This window comes from Podospora anserina, chromosome 6 (assembly GCF_000226545.1).
Source record: "Podospora anserina S mat+ genomic DNA chromosome 6, supercontig 2".
Lineage (NCBI taxonomy): Eukaryota > Fungi > Ascomycota > Sordariomycetes > Sordariales > Podosporaceae > Podospora > Podospora anserina.
This window is the reverse complement of record NW_001914857.1, coordinates 1,521,941-1,540,133: the sequence shown is the minus strand read 5'-3', so window position 1 is coordinate 1,540,133 and position 18,193 is coordinate 1,521,941. Positions and strand designations below refer to the sequence as shown.

At 50.2% G+C, this 18,193-nt stretch overlaps 4 protein-coding genes across 4 annotated transcripts, besides 5 other annotated features; 3 read left to right on the top strand and 1 right to left on the bottom strand.

Annotated features, from left to right (window-relative positions):
- Nucleotides 1-907: 907 nt before the first annotated feature.
- Nucleotides 908-927: a sequence feature (primer 879ks).
- A 153-nt stretch (nucleotides 928-1,080) lies between these two features.
- Nucleotides 1,081-1,138: an STS (microsatellite 879k).
- A 67-nt stretch (nucleotides 1,139-1,205) lies between these two features.
- Nucleotides 1,206-1,225: a sequence feature (primer 879ka).
- Nucleotides 1,226-2,003: 778 nt separating this feature from the next.
- Nucleotides 2,004-3,647, top strand: PODANS_6_2400 (uncharacterized protein; the record flags this gene model as incomplete). Its single annotated transcript, XM_001910221.1, has 1 exon — nucleotides 2,004-3,647. The coding sequence occupies one exon, from the start codon at nucleotides 2,004-2,006 to the stop codon at nucleotides 3,645-3,647; it is 1,644 nt and encodes a 547-aa protein (XP_001910256.1).
- A 4,272-nt stretch (nucleotides 3,648-7,919) lies between these two features.
- Nucleotides 7,920-11,198, top strand: PODANS_6_2410 (uncharacterized protein; the record flags this gene model as incomplete). Its single annotated transcript, XM_001910220.1, has 1 exon — nucleotides 7,920-11,198. The coding sequence occupies one exon, from the start codon at nucleotides 7,920-7,922 to the stop codon at nucleotides 11,196-11,198; it is 3,279 nt and encodes a 1,092-aa protein (XP_001910255.1).
- Nucleotides 11,199-11,609: 411 nt separating this feature from the next.
- On the bottom strand, nucleotides 11,610-13,038 carry PODANS_6_2420 (uncharacterized protein; the record flags this gene model as incomplete). The annotated part of the gene is made up of 4 exons (XM_001910219.1): nucleotides 11,610-11,775; nucleotides 11,853-12,457; nucleotides 12,508-12,669; nucleotides 12,778-13,038. 4 exons carry the CDS (start codon nucleotides 13,036-13,038, stop codon nucleotides 11,610-11,612), a joined length of 1,194 nt encoding a protein of 397 aa, XP_001910254.1.
- A 575-nt stretch (nucleotides 13,039-13,613) lies between these two features.
- Nucleotides 13,614-13,663: a sequence feature (rRNA 5S pseudogene?).
- Nucleotides 13,619-13,984: a repeat region (repte sur le chrm2).
- A 1,453-nt stretch (nucleotides 13,985-15,437) lies between these two features.
- On the top strand, nucleotides 15,438-16,604 carry PODANS_6_2430 (uncharacterized protein; the record flags this gene model as incomplete). The annotated part of the gene is made up of 1 exon (XM_001910218.1): nucleotides 15,438-16,604. One exon carries the CDS (start codon nucleotides 15,438-15,440, stop codon nucleotides 16,602-16,604), a length of 1,167 nt encoding a protein of 388 aa, XP_001910253.1.
- Between the last annotated feature and the right edge of the window lie 1,589 nt (nucleotides 16,605-18,193).

Genomic DNA, 18,193 nt, shown 5'->3' with positions numbered 1-18,193 from the left:
CCACATCTCATACTCTCTTCATAATCATGTATAGGCGGAAATTGTGCTCAAGATATGCTGACATAAGTTACTGAGGACGGGAGTGTCAGCTTGTGCAGTGCTGGGGTTGCCAGACTTTTTGAGCTTCTTTCCTACATCGACACCATGGCCTACTACGTAGGTAAGGTTGTGCATGCTGTACGCCCTCCATATTCCACTTAGAATTTTCAATGACCTAGCTTCAAGGTCTTTCACTCACTAAAAGGACAATATGTGGAAGTGTGGGAATACATAATGACACTAGTAAAACCTATTCGTTGGTTTACACATTCCGACGGCACTGATCACTGCAGGCGAGACCTGTCATACTCCGTCTGACAGGCCCATTGGCTTGAGTTAAGATTAGGTGGTTAGCTGACAAACCCCGATCCTCCGAATCGCATGCTCACTACACGAATGGCAGAATTACTAGAAGAGGCATGTCGTACAGCTATTCTATCAGCTAGCCGTCGAACATCAACGTCAAAGAATAGTCCAGAAAACATCTCACCCGGTATGCTGTCGTGTTTCGAGAACAGAGGACCTCCGAGTATCACCATGTCCGAATCACTGCAGAGGCCTCTGGTTCCGATAGCTTGATGAATGAAACCAGGCGAGAAAACAGTGATCAGACCTATAAGAAGCCTTCCACTCTCCTCGAAAGATGGGTCTTAATTTCCAGCATCACGCATCATTCCTTCTCAGCCTTCTGGTGACTTCTGGCAGGTCTCCACCTTCTCAACTCTCCTTCAATCATCAGACAAGCTTCTGGCAAGCTTCCATTATACAACCCCAAAATCCATCTATCGAGCTTCTGGCAAGCTTCCAACACCATCACAACTACCCACCTATTCCAAACTCTTCCCTCTCCAAATATCGCTTTTCCTCAGAACCTTCCTCCCAAAATGAAGCAAAACAACCTTCTCATCCTCGCGATCAGCCTCGCCGGAGCAGCTCTGGGCAGCGCAGCTGTTCTCCCCCGCGACAATGACGCACTGTCCGCCCCTTCAGGCTCAATTTTCGGCAAGCGTGCTACTACAGGTTCTACACAGGTCGTCGGCAGCAGCGGTAGTGGTGGTGGCAGCGGTGGTGGTGGTAGTGGTGGTGGTGGTGGTGGTGGAGCTGTTGCTCAAAACGACTCCGACGAGACCTACTATGCCACCCAGGAAGCAGCACAGGCTTTCGTCGCTACTCTGCCGCCTAGACTCAAAAGAAAGGCGGTGGTGGAGTACGTGGCTCCAGGTCAGTGGCGTGTGATTTATGAGTAAGGACCTGGGTTCGTTGGAAAAAGGGTGAGGATCAAGTATGTATCTGATAAGATAGTAGATGGGTTGGGTATACATGGGTGGTGGTGACACGGAAGATGTCAGGTTAGATAAGGTAGATTGGGACGCTCTTTGAATACACTTGTCGCTCATTATCAGTCACAGAAGTTGACTTATACACTGTAGATCCTTTCAAGGTCTCTGTTATACTTTGATCTTGGGGAAACATGGAATCGATTGTATGATATTACCTTGATATTACCTGAAAGAGAACTTCGGAAAACAGTGCCTATTAAGTGGGCATCGATATAGAGAGGCAGGTTAAAAGGCCTGACCAAGTGAGACCAGTCATTGTGTCGTAACTGATGCAGGTATAGTAGTCCTGTATGTTGCCATTTTCTACCTATGCTAGCACACATTGTTATCCCATTAGGTAGTGATATTCTAACGGGGTTTTTCAATATGGAAAATGTTGGTTCTGTGACTTGGTGAGATCGTGCCTGGCCAACGGGAGCAGTTCGCACTATGTCTGTGTAACCATCCGTGGCGGCAACACAGGCGCCCTTGGCGTGATGTGGCACAGCTTGATGCCTCGAAGGCTGCAATCTCTCTCTTGCCATCTTCTCTCAACACCCAGACCATATTCACGAGCTCAATCCCGCTAAATATACTGTTTCAGTATCGTACAAGGTGATTGCCTAGGTATAGAGCTGACGCGCAATGACCCCTTACATATACTGCAGCGATGACTCTTCACTTGACGAGTTTAATGGTGAAGATCCTGTTGTTGGTGACTCTGGGACTGTCGAAGAGTCTGGCCTCAAAGAATTGCATGCAGACCCCAATGACTGCGACAGTGGTGATGTGAGCAAGGAAAAGGTGGTCAGTGAGGGCCTTAGCGACAACAGTGTTGAGATACCCAGCGTTATCAAAGACGGCATTCGTCACGGTGGTTTCTCTTACGATCCAATCGACCTCGGCGGACCAAGTTTTCGCCTCCTGCGCCTTCTGAAAGGCCGCGATCCATCAATCCCATGCGAATTGTTTACAGCACGCTTGCAAGACCGGGAGAGGGTGATATCTTATGAGTCAATCTCCTACGTCCGGGGCAGTCAGGACCGAGAATACAGCGTGGTGCTCCACAACAAGAAATTCGGCGTAACCAGAAGCCTTCACGACGCTCTATGTTTCTTGCAGCTTAAAGATAACGATCGCATCGTCTGGGTAGATGCAATCTGTATTGACCAGGAAAACGACGTTGAGTGTGGCCATCAAGTCCGGCACATGGGCGATGTATACAGCGAGGCGGAATCCGTTATTTATTGGCTTGGGCCTCCAGGATTTGACACAAACTGCTGCCTACGGGCGCTCAGGCGGCTTGAGGAGGAGGCCAGGAGGACTGTCTCGAAGACGTGGACAGGGGAACAGTGGATGGCTGCTTGGACACATTTGGAGGCAAGTGACCAACGACACCCAGGGCTCGAGCGCAAAGGCTTGGAAGAGCTTCTTTGTCGACCGTGGTTTAGGAGAGTATGGATTTTACAGGAGGTCGCCAAATCCAAAGCCGCTAGTGTATACTGCGGAAATGAATTCGTCTCGGCAAGGATCTTCAGGCTTGCTCCGTCTCTGCTTGGGGTGGCTCCTGAGCCCCATTGCCAGGGAATATTGGACATGATGCCTGGGCCCTTTCGAGCAAGTTCTTGGTTTGGTGGATGCCTGGATCTCTACACACTGTTGGAGAATATTGGAGGAAGCGAAGCGACAAGGGACAAAGACTTGGTATATGCCCTACTGGCTCTGGCTTCAGATGCGATCAACATCATTCAGCCAGACTACGAAAAGACGGACGAGGATGTTGTGGAAACGGTCTTTTCTTTTTTATTTCACGTGAAACCCCGGCTAGGAATTCGCCCAAACTCGCTCCGAGATCTTTGCACTCGTCTCACATTCTGGAACGAAAGGGCTCTCGAGTTAGCAGCAATGGATGAGTTGGACGGCGATGCAGCAATGGCCCACAACTTAGATCGCCGACCTAGACTGCCTATCAGCGAATGGGTAGTTCGGGCTGTGGCCAAAAATAAAGGGAAAGGAAGTCAGATACTCGAAGCAATACTGGCCAACTTGGAAAGGTTGTCGCGCGAGCTCCCTCCAGGTTATGTTACTGCGGTGGTCAAAGAGGCAATCTCAAAACGATGTCAGTGGAGACGAAGTGCTCAGAACGTTGTTCTCGAAGACCACTTACCGACCATCGGTCACGGAGAAGTTCTTCAGTCTAGCGGCGGGAAACCGACCAAAAGGTGTTGCAATCATCAAGATCCTGCTTCACCACTGCCCCATCGACAGTCCTCCCAACAAACGAATTAAGTCGCCAGGTAAAAACGACGATAGATCGAGGTTGGGATCAGTCCTTCACGACAGAGTTTTTGAAGCCGTCCAAGCCAAAGATCTTAACAAAATGCCAGACTTGATTTCCATGATTTGTCGCGCAAGTTGGAATCAAGAACAAATCATTCAAGAATGCGTACGAGATACACACTTCGTCGGCCAATTTGACATCGCTTCGAAAAACGAATTGCTCGGCTTAGCCGTCTCCCATGGCTATCACGGCCTTGTCGAAGATCTCATCACATCTGGGGCAGATGTTGGCATGCGATGCCAAATCATGCCACACGACGGTACCATACCTCTGCTACACTGCGCCGTTAGACGCGGTCACATTGAGACTGTCAACAAACTGCTCAGAGCAGGCGCTGACATTGATGCAAGAGCAGACAATGGTGAAACGGCTCTGCACATTGCCGCTCAGTTTGGTCGCATGACAATTACTGCAATGCTCCTTGCAAGCGGTGCGAAGATTAGGGCGAAGGACAATGAAGGCCATACACCGCGACTTTTGGCTCAAGAGAAGGGACCTAGTAATTTCGAGTGCCTGTTCGACTTAGCCTGGCCACGTGAGATTCAGAGTCGAGAGAAAATACCGGTCATCCCTGACATCACACCCGAGAGCCACTCCACCAAGAGCCCTACTCCTTCACAGGAACTTTCAGGAAGTTTTCATCGTCAATTGTACAAAGGCTTTCCAAATCCAAAAAATAACTGGTTTTGCTAGAATGAATAGGGGGTCTTGGGGCCTGGGAGAGTCTCGGCAGTACTTGAACACCGGGAACGGTGGAGATCAAAAGCGTGGCTGAAACCGCCCGAGGTTCATTCTTCATCATGAGAATCCCTAACTCCTCCTTGGTACGAGACGGCCTTTCTTCTCAGAATATGCTACATTGGTTAATCACATCACTGCCTACTTCCGGATTGACAGCAGAGTCTTTTGGGATTCTCGAGGTAGAGGTTCCCGGATCAGGTGCATGTAATCCGTAAGTCTTATGGAGCGAGAGATGGATATATGTTTCGTACGCAAGGCTTAGCCGAGCAGAGATGAACAGGCTAGGATTTAATGGTTCTCAATCAAGAAAGGAAGCAGAGCTCTGGGTAAGCTTGACAGGTGGATTACGCGCTCTTCTTCTACACATATGGCCCTGGTACGCTCTTTTAAATAGCTTCGTTGTGTCGCAAATATGATAACTGCAATCTTTATTGAAAATTGACGATCTGGGCCCCCTGAACGTAGCAGGTATAATGTTGCCGGCTGGAAGAGAGACACTATGAGTATACATTGTAGGAGTTTAGAAGAGAAAATTGAAATATTCGGAATACAAAACAAGCAGAACAATGACCCCGTCTACTTCAGAAGACCTCTACATACTTGGTGCAGGTTGGCGTGAGGAATTAAAAAATGTGGCAGAGAAATCCGTACTTTCTGGGTACCTGCCCAATGAGATATAATCTGTCCATTGAGTAGCTCTTCTCGTTCAGCTCTGCGTGAACTTGTGGCACTCAAAATATTCCAGCTATTTTCGGCGTGACGTGGCAGAGCCTGATCAGAATTTCTTGGTGTCTTCGGCATTTTACAACCCGATGACTTAGATTTCAAAGGTATTGAATGGGACTTCTGAGAGCGTTATTTCATATTCTAGCATGACATCTCCCTTTGTCTTGGAAGCAATGGCAGCTACCACCGCAGACAGCTTTTAGTATGACCCAAATCGATCTCGATGGTGAAGCACTCCGAATCCCTCGCGTTCCTCAAGGCCGTGATCTCGTAGGCCCATGCGAGTTGTTCGAAGCATGGGTGATAAAGGCTGCGGGTGGAAAAGACAAGCGAATCAAACATACACTTCACCCCAATATTTGCTGTGCTGGCTACCTGTCTCACCACCGGATTGGCCGGCAACATTCCTATTGGCTCCAATCGATTGACGGCTCGAGTTGTTTTGGTATGCCGATCTCGCAGGCTGCATCTCAAAGGGGCTGAAGTAGTAGCGGAATAACATTTCAATGGCTGGAGGTTATGATGCGGCTGCAGCTGAGGCATTGAAAGTCCATTTTAGGTACTCGTGCAAGCATTACCCCTCTTTCTTCTCTCCAGTGTTCCCATTTTCTCGATCTTCCAGACTCGGAAGAAGTGTTCGCCACTCCTCAGCTTTTGATTCAAGATCCTGCCCATCACCACGATCAAAATGGAGCGAGAGGCTGTGGCAAAAAAGCCTTCTAGGATGAAGAGCGTGCGTCAGTGGTTATCACTGCGAGTGACCCAAGAACGCACCAAGACCGAAGCACCTGCGGAGCTCCTGCCGAATCATGAACCAAGCTCGCAATTAGAAGTGGATGAAGGGGCGACAAGAGCAACACCTCCTGAGACTGCGAGCAATAAGAATGCAGCCGCCAGTACTGAAACTGGCAAGGAAGATTGCAAGGACAGTAAGGATGACGGCGATGAGCGAGGGTTGACTACTGTTGCGCAGCTCGACAATACTGGAGCAAAGGGCGAGAGCGAGAGCGAGAGCGAGGAAAACAGACCTGAAGACGACAAGGACGACGACGATGCTGTCGACAAGTCAGCACGGGACTTCTGGAAAGAAGCATGGGAGTCGGACGAGCTGGGAGAGGCGAAAAGGGCCCTTCTGCAAGGCAGGTCGGGGGTCGGCAAGTCGAAGGACCAGAAACCTTCGCGGGTCAATTCGATCGAGCTCGTCGGGCTCGTCATCGAAAATACCGAGGCCAAGATGGTTAACTACAAGGCGCGCTGGGGATCTGACAACGGTGAAACCTCTCTTAGGAATGCGAAGTCTATATTGTTCTCGGCCTTAACCTTCAAGGACTTGCTCGATAATGTCGTCAAATTTGATCCGACAGGCTATTGTTCAGCGGCATGGGCTGTCGTGTCCTTTGGTCTTACGGTAAAAGCCCGAGTATCCCAATGGATGCTGCTTCAGTTGATGCTGATAACAGCCTGCCTGCAGTTGGCCCTCCATGACAAGGAACTGGCGGACTCTACATTCAAAGCCTGCAGCTACCTGAGCCACTCGATGGCTCTGTATTCTCGAATGGAGTCAAACTACCGCGAGCGAAAAGCCAAGCAAGAGAAGCAACTCGAGGATGCCCTGGTCAGGGTATATACGGCTATTCTTGTGTATGCAGCTGAGGTGCAAGAGTCAAGCAATGGTAGAACTCGGAGTCAGTCCTCGATCCCTAATGTCTGCATAAGAAACTCGGGCTGACGATACAACCTTTGACCCGTCCCAGCCCGGGTCAAAAAGTTCATCCTCAGCTTGGCTGGACAGCCACTCCGCGATCTGGAGACGAAGATCAACGAAGAGAAATCCGCATTAGAGGATTGGCAGAACTAGGTTTCGAGAGAACGTGAGTGGCGAACTTACATAGCTACCTTAAACACATCCTTTGATGTTTTCTGTCCGAATTATTAACCTGATGTAACAAAATGAGCAGTTGCGGACGAAGCTCGTGAGGAGATTATGGAAATCAGAACAAACACGGAAGTGATATTGAAGAGAGTCGACGGTCTGGCCAAGACCGCCTCAGATACATACGCCAAAGCTACTGCTGCAGAGCTGGAACGGTTATGCGAGTGGCTGCTGAAGCGCGATGGAGGGCGCCAGGATAAGATTCGCACGAGCCTAGCAACCGAAAGAGCGTGGTGGCTGAACTCTGGAAACAGCCACTGGAGGCCTGGGGGTGATGGGGACAGGAAAGGCAAAAAATACCACACGGCCAGCGATACCGCGACAGACGAAAGTGGTGACGATGACGACGACCAAGGTAGCGAGAGCGGCGATATCACGACGGATCCCGAGACCTCTGAAGACGAGGAAGCCCACGACAGAAAGACGCTCGACGTTGTATCAAAAACCAGCCTTGAACAGGATGCAGACCAAGCCGACGAGTATGGAGATTAGCTCTTCGAGAGCAGAGAATATACAGAATGGGTGAAATATCCGCAAAGTCTGTTGTGGTTGTATGGCAACTGTAGGTTCTCAGTACCCCCATTGCTCTTGTCAAGCACATGGGTACATGTCGTTAACTCGTGTGGTACGCAGCTGGGTGTGGTAAATCGGTGCTATGGTAAAGTCCCAACCGATAACCTGAGACTATATGGGTACCTAGTGTTTCTAACTCACAGACAGCTCATCGATCATCAGAAACCTGAAAAAGACATTCGGAAATGACCCGACGAAGGCCCTTGCCTCCTGGTACTTTCGCTTTGATCATGAGGACACAAAAAGGATGCATCTCCTCCTGGCATCATTGCTCGGGCAGCTCACAATCAAGTGTAAAAAGGTCCCCGACGATGGTTTGTACGAAACACTACGTGATTATCAGGGCCAGGGACAGCTTCCGGATGACAGCATGGACCTCTTCAATCACCTGCAGCGGTTTATATCCAAGGCAGACAGGGATATCTTCCTTGTCCTTGACGGCCTTGACCATGTTCTCGATCGCAGGGGCTCACGCAAGAACGATATCAAACTGCTTGACATTATCCTGAAGCTGATACAAAAAGAGTACACCAACCTTCACGTCCTCGTAGTCAGCAAGTACGAGAAAGACATAGCACAGGATTTTGAGAACAAGATCAGAGATATGGTGGTGTCAGTAGATGTTGAGCAGGGACTTGGCAAAGTTCTTGAAACATTTGTGGAGAGGAAACTAGAGGACACTCCTGTCTTGAAGGGAGAGGACTCTCTGAAGGGCGAGGTTAAGCAGCGTCTCGGGCATTACCAAAGCAGCCAAGGCAGCAACTTTCACTGGGCACGGTCTATTCTCAAACAAGTGTCAGCGTGTCACGAGCCAGCAGAGGTCACAGCGGAATTGAGGAAATTGCCAGAAAACATTGCCGTCAGGTATCAAGATGCGCTGGAGAAAGTGGCGGCCAACAGCGTTAAAAGGCTGAAGGACATTCTCCTTTGGCTCATGAATCAAAAGCGGCCGCTCTCGCAAGCCGAGCTTGCGGCAGTGGTCAAACTTCGAAACGCAAAGGAAGTCGCAGGGATCTGTCCAAGAGTACTTGTGGAGACGGCCACGGAGGACGAGGTGGACGTCTTTCGCTTCACCCACTTCTCAGTCCAAGAGTATCTGAAAGACCCCTTCTCCCGAGCTCCCAAGGGGCAGGAAACCATCAGGTCTGGGAACATCGAGCGCCTTCTGCCGCCCCAGAAACACGACGCACACCTTCTCATCACCAAACGCTGCTTGGAGATCCTATCAGCCTTCCGGCCGACGAAGACGAACAAGAAGAAAGGCGATGCTATCGAGAACACGTCAAGTAGCGATAGTGATTCGGACCGTCTTGTTTCGTCCGCCTCCGGCCCCAACCGCCGCCGTGTCACTATCGATGCCAGCGGCCACGGCTCTGACGCCTGGCGCACACAGGACACCAGTCCAGATGATTCAGCGCCGGACCGGCGCGCCCCCATCAAAACAGCAAGCAGGAAGAGCATCGATGTTCCAGCTCGGGGATACGCGGCCGAATTTTGGTTCTGCCACTACAATGAGATTCATAGCAACGAAGGTCAATTCAATGCTATTGGCAGTGACAAAGGATTTCCAGCCAGGCTCAAAGAGCTGGAGAGCGAGATTTGCTCCAAGCTTCTGCTAGACAAGGAGAAGATGCGGGCTTGGCTAGATATCTATGATCCTGACGGACGGGGAAACAAAAAGCCACCCTCTGCTGTCTACTACGCCGTCAAGCTGGAGCTCAATGGCATCCTCACACGGCTTGTCGAAGAGATGTCCAAGTTGCACACCAATCTTCCCGCTCGACGCAGGGCCCTGGACCAACGTGGTCTAGAGGGAACCGCTCTCCAACTGGCTGCAGTTCGGGGTGAATCTGATATTATTAACCTCCTGCTCCAACAAGGCGCCGATGTGAATGCGGAGAAAGGACCCCACGGGACTGCGCTGTATGCAGCTGCAGCCGAGGGTCACCTTGAAGTGGTGAAAAGCCTATTCCAAGCAATGAAGCTGCTCCACGCCGACACAAAGACAGGTGACCAAGCAGATGGAAATCTTGGTAGTCCACTGCACGTCGCAGCATTCCGCGGCCATGATGCGGTCGTCAAACTACTTCTTGAGCCACCTGGCGTGGCCGTAGATCATCTCGCCGACCCCTTCGGCACCGCTCTGCAGGCGGCCTGCGCATCCAGGAAGATCAGTACCATCAAGCTACTCCTGGCCAACGATGCCGACCCCAACATAGTTGCTGGCTGTTTCGGCACAGCTGCCCAGGCCGCATTTGCGCATCCTAGGGTTTCCTTGGTCAAGGGATCGGACGAGGTCCTTGAGATGTTACGATCCAAAAATGCCGAATGGCTCGAATCTCCCATGTTCTGGACCTTGGCGTACAGCAGGGTGAGGTCGTCCCTCGATCCCCGGCCGCGGTATAACAGGATGAATGTTCTGGATTTCGCCTCGACAAACTACGAGACATTGCTTAAGGCATCAGCACCCAGCTGGCTAGAAGAAGAGGCCCTCGGAGAGCATGAACTTCTCGCAAGCGTTGTCCATCAATGGACAATCCCCATGACCACCATGCCGGATGAGGCGTTTATCAATAGGCGGCTGCTCGCCAGAATTCCTTTCCAAGATCAGCTAGACGCCATCAAGCGGGTTGTTCCCCATCACGAAAATACCATGAATCATCTGCGCCACCAGGACTTCTTGAGCAAGGCCCGCTTCTGGGCTGGCATTAATTACGTTCTCGGTCGAATCCGTGAGCTGATATCGAGATGCCTTGACCGAGTCAGCCGCTCGCTCCGCCGCCGCGAGCACCGTGACAACACCGCCCTGTCATCATTCCAATGGGCATTACCAGAGTTTGACGAACCATGGTACGGTTACGGTGAAAGGTATGATCCAGATCCATGGTTTGGATGGCCTCGTGAGCGCGCGATGTACATGAAAGCTTCAACCCGAAGACAACGGTACATGATGAGGCACCCGGGGGATGATGACTCCGACCAAGTCATGATGAGCCCTTCGACAAAGAATGACGCCTTTGCCGTGACGAATTCAATGGCAAGGGCCGACGCAATCACCATGGAACTCACGCAACAGAGACAAAAACAGAGACGGTTCGAAGAGATGGCCCAGACGTCAGTCTCTGGCGGCGACGCCGACACAGAAGCAGTGCTCCCCGAATTACGAGTCACGTCACAGACTGGTATCTGGACAGTGAGCGATATCCTCGAACTCGTCAAGCATCTCATCGAATACGGCGACCGTTGCGCTCGCTACCAGGATGCTGTGACAACAGTGCCTGCCAAAGGGGACATCCACGAGAAACCACCTGAACCACCAACCAAGCCAGTAGACCTGCACAACATCGAAGACCTAACCTTTGAGTTATTTTCCACCGTCATCCGGCTCGCTCTGGCGCTGCAAGACCACGGGACGACTTTCGAGAAGCTCGCCCGAGCCAAGTCAAGTCAAGGGCCGGCTCAGCTCAGATCAGCTCATTTCCTACATTGGGCTGAAAGGAGACGCAAGAAAAATACTAGGAGGTAGCTGGAACAGAACAGGGTATCAGGTACTTTTGGGTTTGTTAAGGTGTGAGCGTGAAATTAGCGATTTTCTTGAGGATTTACACGAGATCATGGAGAAATTATGTTCCATTGTTTATGAGCTCATTCAGTTTTTGGCAGGAGTTGGGCTGGAGTTAATAAGTTTGGCGGGCCACTGGGTACGCAATGGTTTAGGTAACCATTATAATGAGCGTCTTGCCCGCGAGTTAGCAAGAGATACATCATGATGATGACTTTATACCATTCCATATAAACACAGTGTAACTCAAGCGAAACACATGAATGCCTACTTACAAAGTCACAGATCGTTTCCCACATATGTCACTAAGAACAATGTTGCCGAGCACATATACCTACCTACTTACAACCCCCCTACTCTCGTCCCTGGCAACCCTCAGGGGAAAGTAAACAAATCCCACCCATTATAAGCCAACAAATTCACCGTCCCCGCCGGCACCCCCGTCAACACACCCACCGTAGCAATGCTCTGAATATAAGCACACATATTTGCCCCTGTCTGACTCGCATTCGGCAGCCCAAACAAATACGACCCCAAACCCGTGATATGTGCCGCAGCAAACGACGTTCCAGAAAGCGTATTCTATTCCATTGTCAGTCATCTCCCTTTCCCCATCACCCCAGAGTAGGGAAATTACTCACCGTCCCCCCATTAATCCAAGCCGTCAAAATCCTCTCCCCCGGCGCAAAAATATCAATCACAGCCCCATAATTCGAACTACTAGCCCTCGCATCACTCGCCGTGCTCGCAGCAGCGGTACAAGCCTGCGGCGCGCTCGCCGGGGATGTGTTTCCAGCATTAGTGTTACTCCCCCCAGCAGCAACAGCCACAAACACATTGTTGGACACCATGGCAGCAACAGCGTTGTTCATAGCTGCGGAGAAGGACCCCCCAAGCGCAATATTGGCCGAAACACCCTTTGGACAGCCACGAGTGGCCTTGTCTTGGATGACCCAGTTCATTCCGGCGATTACACCTGATCTACACAAGGTTAGACACGATAGGAGAAGAGGGGGGGGTGGGAAGAAGGGGGGAACGTACGTGGTCCCCGAACCAGAAGCACCCAACACCTTGACAGCAACAATCTTTGACTTCTTCGCCACACCATAAATCTGCGCACCAATGACGCCAGCAAGCGCGGTGCCATGCCCGTTGGAGTCGGTGTTGATCCCGTCACCGGCAGTGTTGGTGCCCCAGGCGGCGTTGCCGGCGAATTGCTTCAACTTACGTCAGCATCTATCCCACTTTATTCTAAAAGAGAGGGGACACACACCGGATGCGTAACCTGAACCCCCGTATCAATCACGTACGAACAAGTCCCAAACCCGCTGCTGTTGTCATACCTGTACACCGTCGACCCAAGCGTATGACTCGAGATCCTCGCCAGGTTCCAGGGGGCGTTGGCTTGCGTGATGAGATACCGCTTCGAGACTAGCTCGGCGGCAGAGCCGATGGTGAAGGAAGCGTCTTGTTCGATGTATTCGACCTTTTTACTATCATGTCAATAATCTACAACCAACGGAGAGGGGGACAAAAGACTCACCTCTGGGAGGCCCCTGATCTTGTCTAGTGAGGCAGCATCAAGAGCCCCCGCGAACCCCTTGAACCCTTTGGATTTGTAAAGGTAATCAGGCTTTCGACCACCAAGGGCCTTGCTGATCAGGACGTCGGAGGAATCATCTTTGAACTTGACAATGTATTTACCTGGGATGAGCTTAGCGGACGGGTCGTGGGGTTGGATCAATGGAGCAGGGGCCGCGAGGACTGCCGGGAGGAGTGCCAGCAGGGCGGTAGAGAACAACATTTCGGCAGGTGATAAGCGGGCAGTGTTTAAAGATATGGATGAGGTTGGGCAGCTAAGCTAGAGATTGCCATGATGAATCATCGTATTTATCTGCAAGTCGTTGCCTCAACTGAATGGCATCATGTCCCTCCCTCATGAAGCCCATCTGATAACAACCCACCGCCCACCTTCCCCCTTTTCGCAAGCTGCATACGCCACACCTCAACGTCCTTCCCCCTTGAGCGCTCAGCCGCAGTGCTGCTCTCTGCATGAGGAATCCCGTGGGGTATGACGACTGCTCCCGCTGTCTCATCCCACATTTTGTATCCAGGAATCATGAGGTATATTTCTTCCTAAAGATGGGGGCTCACCTGCAAGCTGTCTATCTTCAAACGCGGGAGGCAGGTGATGTGCCGGTGCAGCTTCCAAAAGTAATCGCACTAGTGAAATGCCGTGCTACCTGATCCACCCACTATGCTTAATCTTTCGTGTGAACATGTCTTGACACTCCAAGATAAAGCAATCAAGGAGCCGGATGGTGAATATGTAGTAAATGCTAGCCCTTAGAAAAGGGCTTAGGGGGGGAAATAGACCAAAAAATACATACAACACCGAGGATTCCCCAGTGGTCACCCACCTGAGTACTGGTTCGGCTCTACCAGTTTTATCTTTTGAGATATCTACCACCCAAATTTGTGACAGAACGAGGGCTGAAAATGGCCGCAACAGATCTTCATGTTAAGCAATTAACGGCTGTGCCCGTTTTAAATGGCGTAGCCATAACGTCCAAAACACCGTTATGCCAGCGCCACTACTTTAAATAGATAATTTTAATCCATAATATTTATATGGATTCCCGCCATCATTTCGTTGCGGGTTAACATCAGCTAGCCAACTCAACCCACCATCCATCAACCATCATCCATCAACCATCATCCATCAACCATCATCCATCAACCATCATCCACCAGCATCACGTCAAGCATATCCTCGTCCACGCCTTCTAATAACCATGCCTCGAGTTCTCCAAATTTCACTCGACTCGGATGATGAGGACGCCGGGCTCGTAAGCGCTGCTCAACTTATCCAGCGGTTTGAGTCAAATCCGATCCTCGAGTTTGTACCCGTCAGTAAAAAAGCCCAGGAAGCCGCCCAAAGAGATTGGCAAAAGTTTGAGTGGTTAGTACCTTAAATAGTTCAAGAAGGCAAGCCACTAACAGCTTCGTAGGTGGTATCGTACTATTCCCTACCAAGATTACAGCATGACGACTGCTTGGATGGACTTTTGTGAGAATAAGGATAAACCCAAAAGCCTGATTCGGGCATTTCTCTATGAGTACGTTCTACGGTCACGACAAAAGCGCCCGGCCATTGGTAAATCCGAAACACAAGTAGTTCAGACCATATCCGCGGCGAAGTCGGCTCTTACTTTCTGGAGGAATATCGTCTACATGGCCGACACAACTATTCTGAACGAAGCACGACACAACGACCCGAATAATAGACATAAATGGAAGTTAAGATGGGCGGACGTGGGGGCCGGGGGCAATCCCGGGTCTGGACCTGTCGCCGATGTATCCAGGGTTAGTCTTTTCATTTTCTTATTTTCGATCAAGTATTAACTAGTTACGTAGTGGATTCGAGTTGAATTGAGCGATGAGCTTTATTTATCCAGGGAGCAAACATTTGAGAAGAAAGTTCTAACATCTGACGATATTATTCTCCTTTTGGACACGCTCTGGACACGACCATCAGATCTCCGATGTACCGCAAGGCAACGGGTTGCATTTCACTCGGTCCTTCTACTCGCAGGATTTGGGTTCCGCCCTGGCTCTATTGTCTCCTTTAAATATCAGCATGTTCGTATTCGATGCTTGCGAGTTGATAATAATCCGAAAAATCTTGCGATTTGCGCAACGATTAAGATTGTTCACAATAAGAGGCGCCAGTATACCGCAAACTCACACAATGCAGTGTAAGTGGTCAGCAAATAGTACTTTGAGACTCCTCTTCTAATATTTTATAGCGTACAATTCTCTATTACTCTTGTCCCATGCCAGACGATCTGTCTTCTCAGCTTGATTATCGCACAAGCTATTCACGACAATGCTTTCGAGGCTGAGTTTGGTTCTTTAGAGGAGATACTGACGCGACCAAACTTAGACCAGACGGACTGCCTCGATCTTAGATGGAAAGAAGACAAAATGGAGCAAGAGATTTTCCCTATGCCCTACTATAAGTATTGGGGCATGTGGAATGAGTTGTGGCGTGTGGCGGGAAACCGCGACACGATCAGGCCTTACTCGCTGCGCGTTGGTGCAGGGTCTCTCCTCGATGGTACGATTCAAACCTGACGATCTTTTAAAGCCCTCACTAACCTTGACACAGGCCCTCTGACTCCGGCCTTGCGCGGTCACCTTATGTCAAATACAACAGCTGTGTTTGAATCGAGCTACCAGCCAGAGCATATACGCCAGGAGCTTATGCCAATCATATTTGGCACTGATGCCGCAGGAGAACACCACTCACTCTTTCGCAGTCTTCAGCGCGCCACACTTCTCAGAGACGTCAATGCACCCCTATATCCTACCGAAGAGGATGAGAAAAGTCTACGACAACGTGAGGATATTACCAAGCTTACTTGGGAGTATGAACAGGCAAAAACAAGATCCTCCTCTCCCGATATCAGTCGAGCTTATGCTACGCTGGCGAATAGACGGAAACAGATACTGGCCTTGATGGTGGAAAAGCGGAGAGGTGAATATTTGGAAGAGGTGGATCGACGCCGGGCGCTAGGCCAGTCGATTGAAGATATCCCGATACCCCGAGGCACCCCTCCTGCCCCCCATCCTCACGACCAAGGAGGTTACATGGGCAGGTTTTTGGCTGGCAGAGATCTTGGGAAGCCAAGGAGAACCGAGATATACTGTCGAATGCTCGTCTCATATTTGGGGCACCGTGTCACAGAGCTTAAGGCAGTGATACATTCTCTCACCGAAGCGCAGACGATGGTTGAGGAACCTGATACTAAGGCATGGACATGCCTCTTTTGCCAACGCACCTTCGCTAACCGTAATGGTTTAACACGGCACAACCAAGATCAACACTTCAAGAAGGGGACGTTCGACAAACCTATACCATGCCCCCTTTGTCCCGATATTATTATTGAAGGTCCTCAGGCGTGGAGTAACCACACAGCCAAGTGCCACGGTATAAATTATACGCCGTGGTTGCCTAGTAAAAGGTCTGACAAAAAGGGACGTCCAACTAAAACACCAACGACCAGATCAGCCCGATGCCTGTTTTGCGAACAAATGCACCACCCCGGAAATAGCCACTCAAGACATGTCAATAAGTCCCATAGCAAGATGTTCAAAAAGCCATTTGAATGCCCGGAATGCAAGAGGAAAGGTTTGGTAGCGGTGGAAATAAAAACACGCGAGGAGTGGTTGGACCATACATGGAACTGTCATCAGCAGGACGGACAAGCGGGAACAGCTGTGTGTGGCAAGATAGAAAGAAAGCGGAAAAGGAAGGATAACGGTGTCCAGGACATTGATACGAAAAAGCGGAAAGAGAGTATGTAGGCTTTCCCAGTTGGTAGCAGCACTTTGACTCAAGCGTAGTAGACATAACAGTTCGTTCGTGATTTGGGGTCTTCAAGCATGGAGTTTTTTCGTCTTTACCTAAGGTAGCTTCTCAGTTTCTTGGTAGCAAAATCTTTCATGTGTATTTACTCCTGGCGACCTATATCTGTCTTTTATTTATCTTCAGCCCACCACCGTAAATAACAACATCACCTTCCAACTACATTTTAAGTAATCTAATTCAGCCTTTATATTTCCCTAATATGACTGTCCATGAACTGATGTATATCGTATGCTTCCAACCCACTCCAAATATCTTCTAAACCAAAAAGCTGGCCATTATCCGAGCCCATGCTGCCATCAACCAGCCCCGCATAACCATGGTCCAACTTGGTGGAATTTTCATCAAAATTCGTCCAGTCATAGCCAAATCCTGCCGCATCTTCGGTCCCCCCGGCCAGGCCCGGGGCGGCCCACACAGAGGCAAGAAAGTCCCATTCTGCTATCTGAAATTGATATTGGCCTTCCGGGAAAGAATTCTGAGGCTGTTCGAAAAGGGAGTCCTACTCCGCCATCAAAACTTGATCAATCAAATCGAAGGCCTGTGACTGAGTCGTTTGGGGTTGTATGGCTTGGATTGTCGCAAGATCAGTGTTGCCTTCCGGGCCGGGTTCGTTCGTGTGTTCATTCGGTGATGATATGGTGGCTTCTATGTTGCCCGTTAGGTGCTGGAAACTAACCGAGCATTTGTGAGCGCGCGAGGTATGCCGCTTGCAGGCGCCGCTATATTTTTTGGGAGCACGGGTTGTTCGACGCTTTTTGGGCATAGCACGGGATGCCTTGGGCCGTCGGAGAGTCGCACTTCTGGTTATCTTTTTGAGCTGATGGGGCCGAGGATGGTACGATGATGCTGAATTTGCAAAATTTGAGAGCTCTAAGTGCTGAATTATAAGGGTCATCTGAAACGGCCACAGGAATATGAAGCAACAATCGCTCAGCAACCGTGCCGTCGTTGACCTGTTAGTGGAGCAGAAATGCCACCAATGACAACCGCGCCGCCAGCGGCATCCATCAACTCTTGTCCTCGGGCGACGGTGTCATGGCACGGCCGACCGCGCCGTTCTAACTCGGGATCTACCGAGCCACTCTAATCTGAGAGCGTTGGTGAAGAGGGGTCAAACTGAAACTGGGAGCGTCAGAAATAGCCAATCCGCGCTAATGAGAGCAGATGACCTTTCCAGTTCTGCTTAAGCGGGCAGCGGCAATATCGTGAGAAATCTCCGAGTTTCTTTCTTTCATGTTCAGCACTCTTTCCTTCCTAATGAATCTGATGATGGGGCTTCTAGAGCGATATATGTCAGACAAACGTGAGTACTTTCCAAGGGACATGTCGTAAGTGACCCTGAAATCATGCTTCGACCGCAGTAACTCCATCGGGAAGAAGACCGGGAAGGACTGAGTTTCCCATTCGCAGGCAGGACATACTTGCAATCCTGGTAGTAATAATTGATTTATACGCGTGAATCTGGAGGGAAATATATCGTGGTGATACAGTGGGCAGTGATAGTGGAACGTATTTGGATTCATGT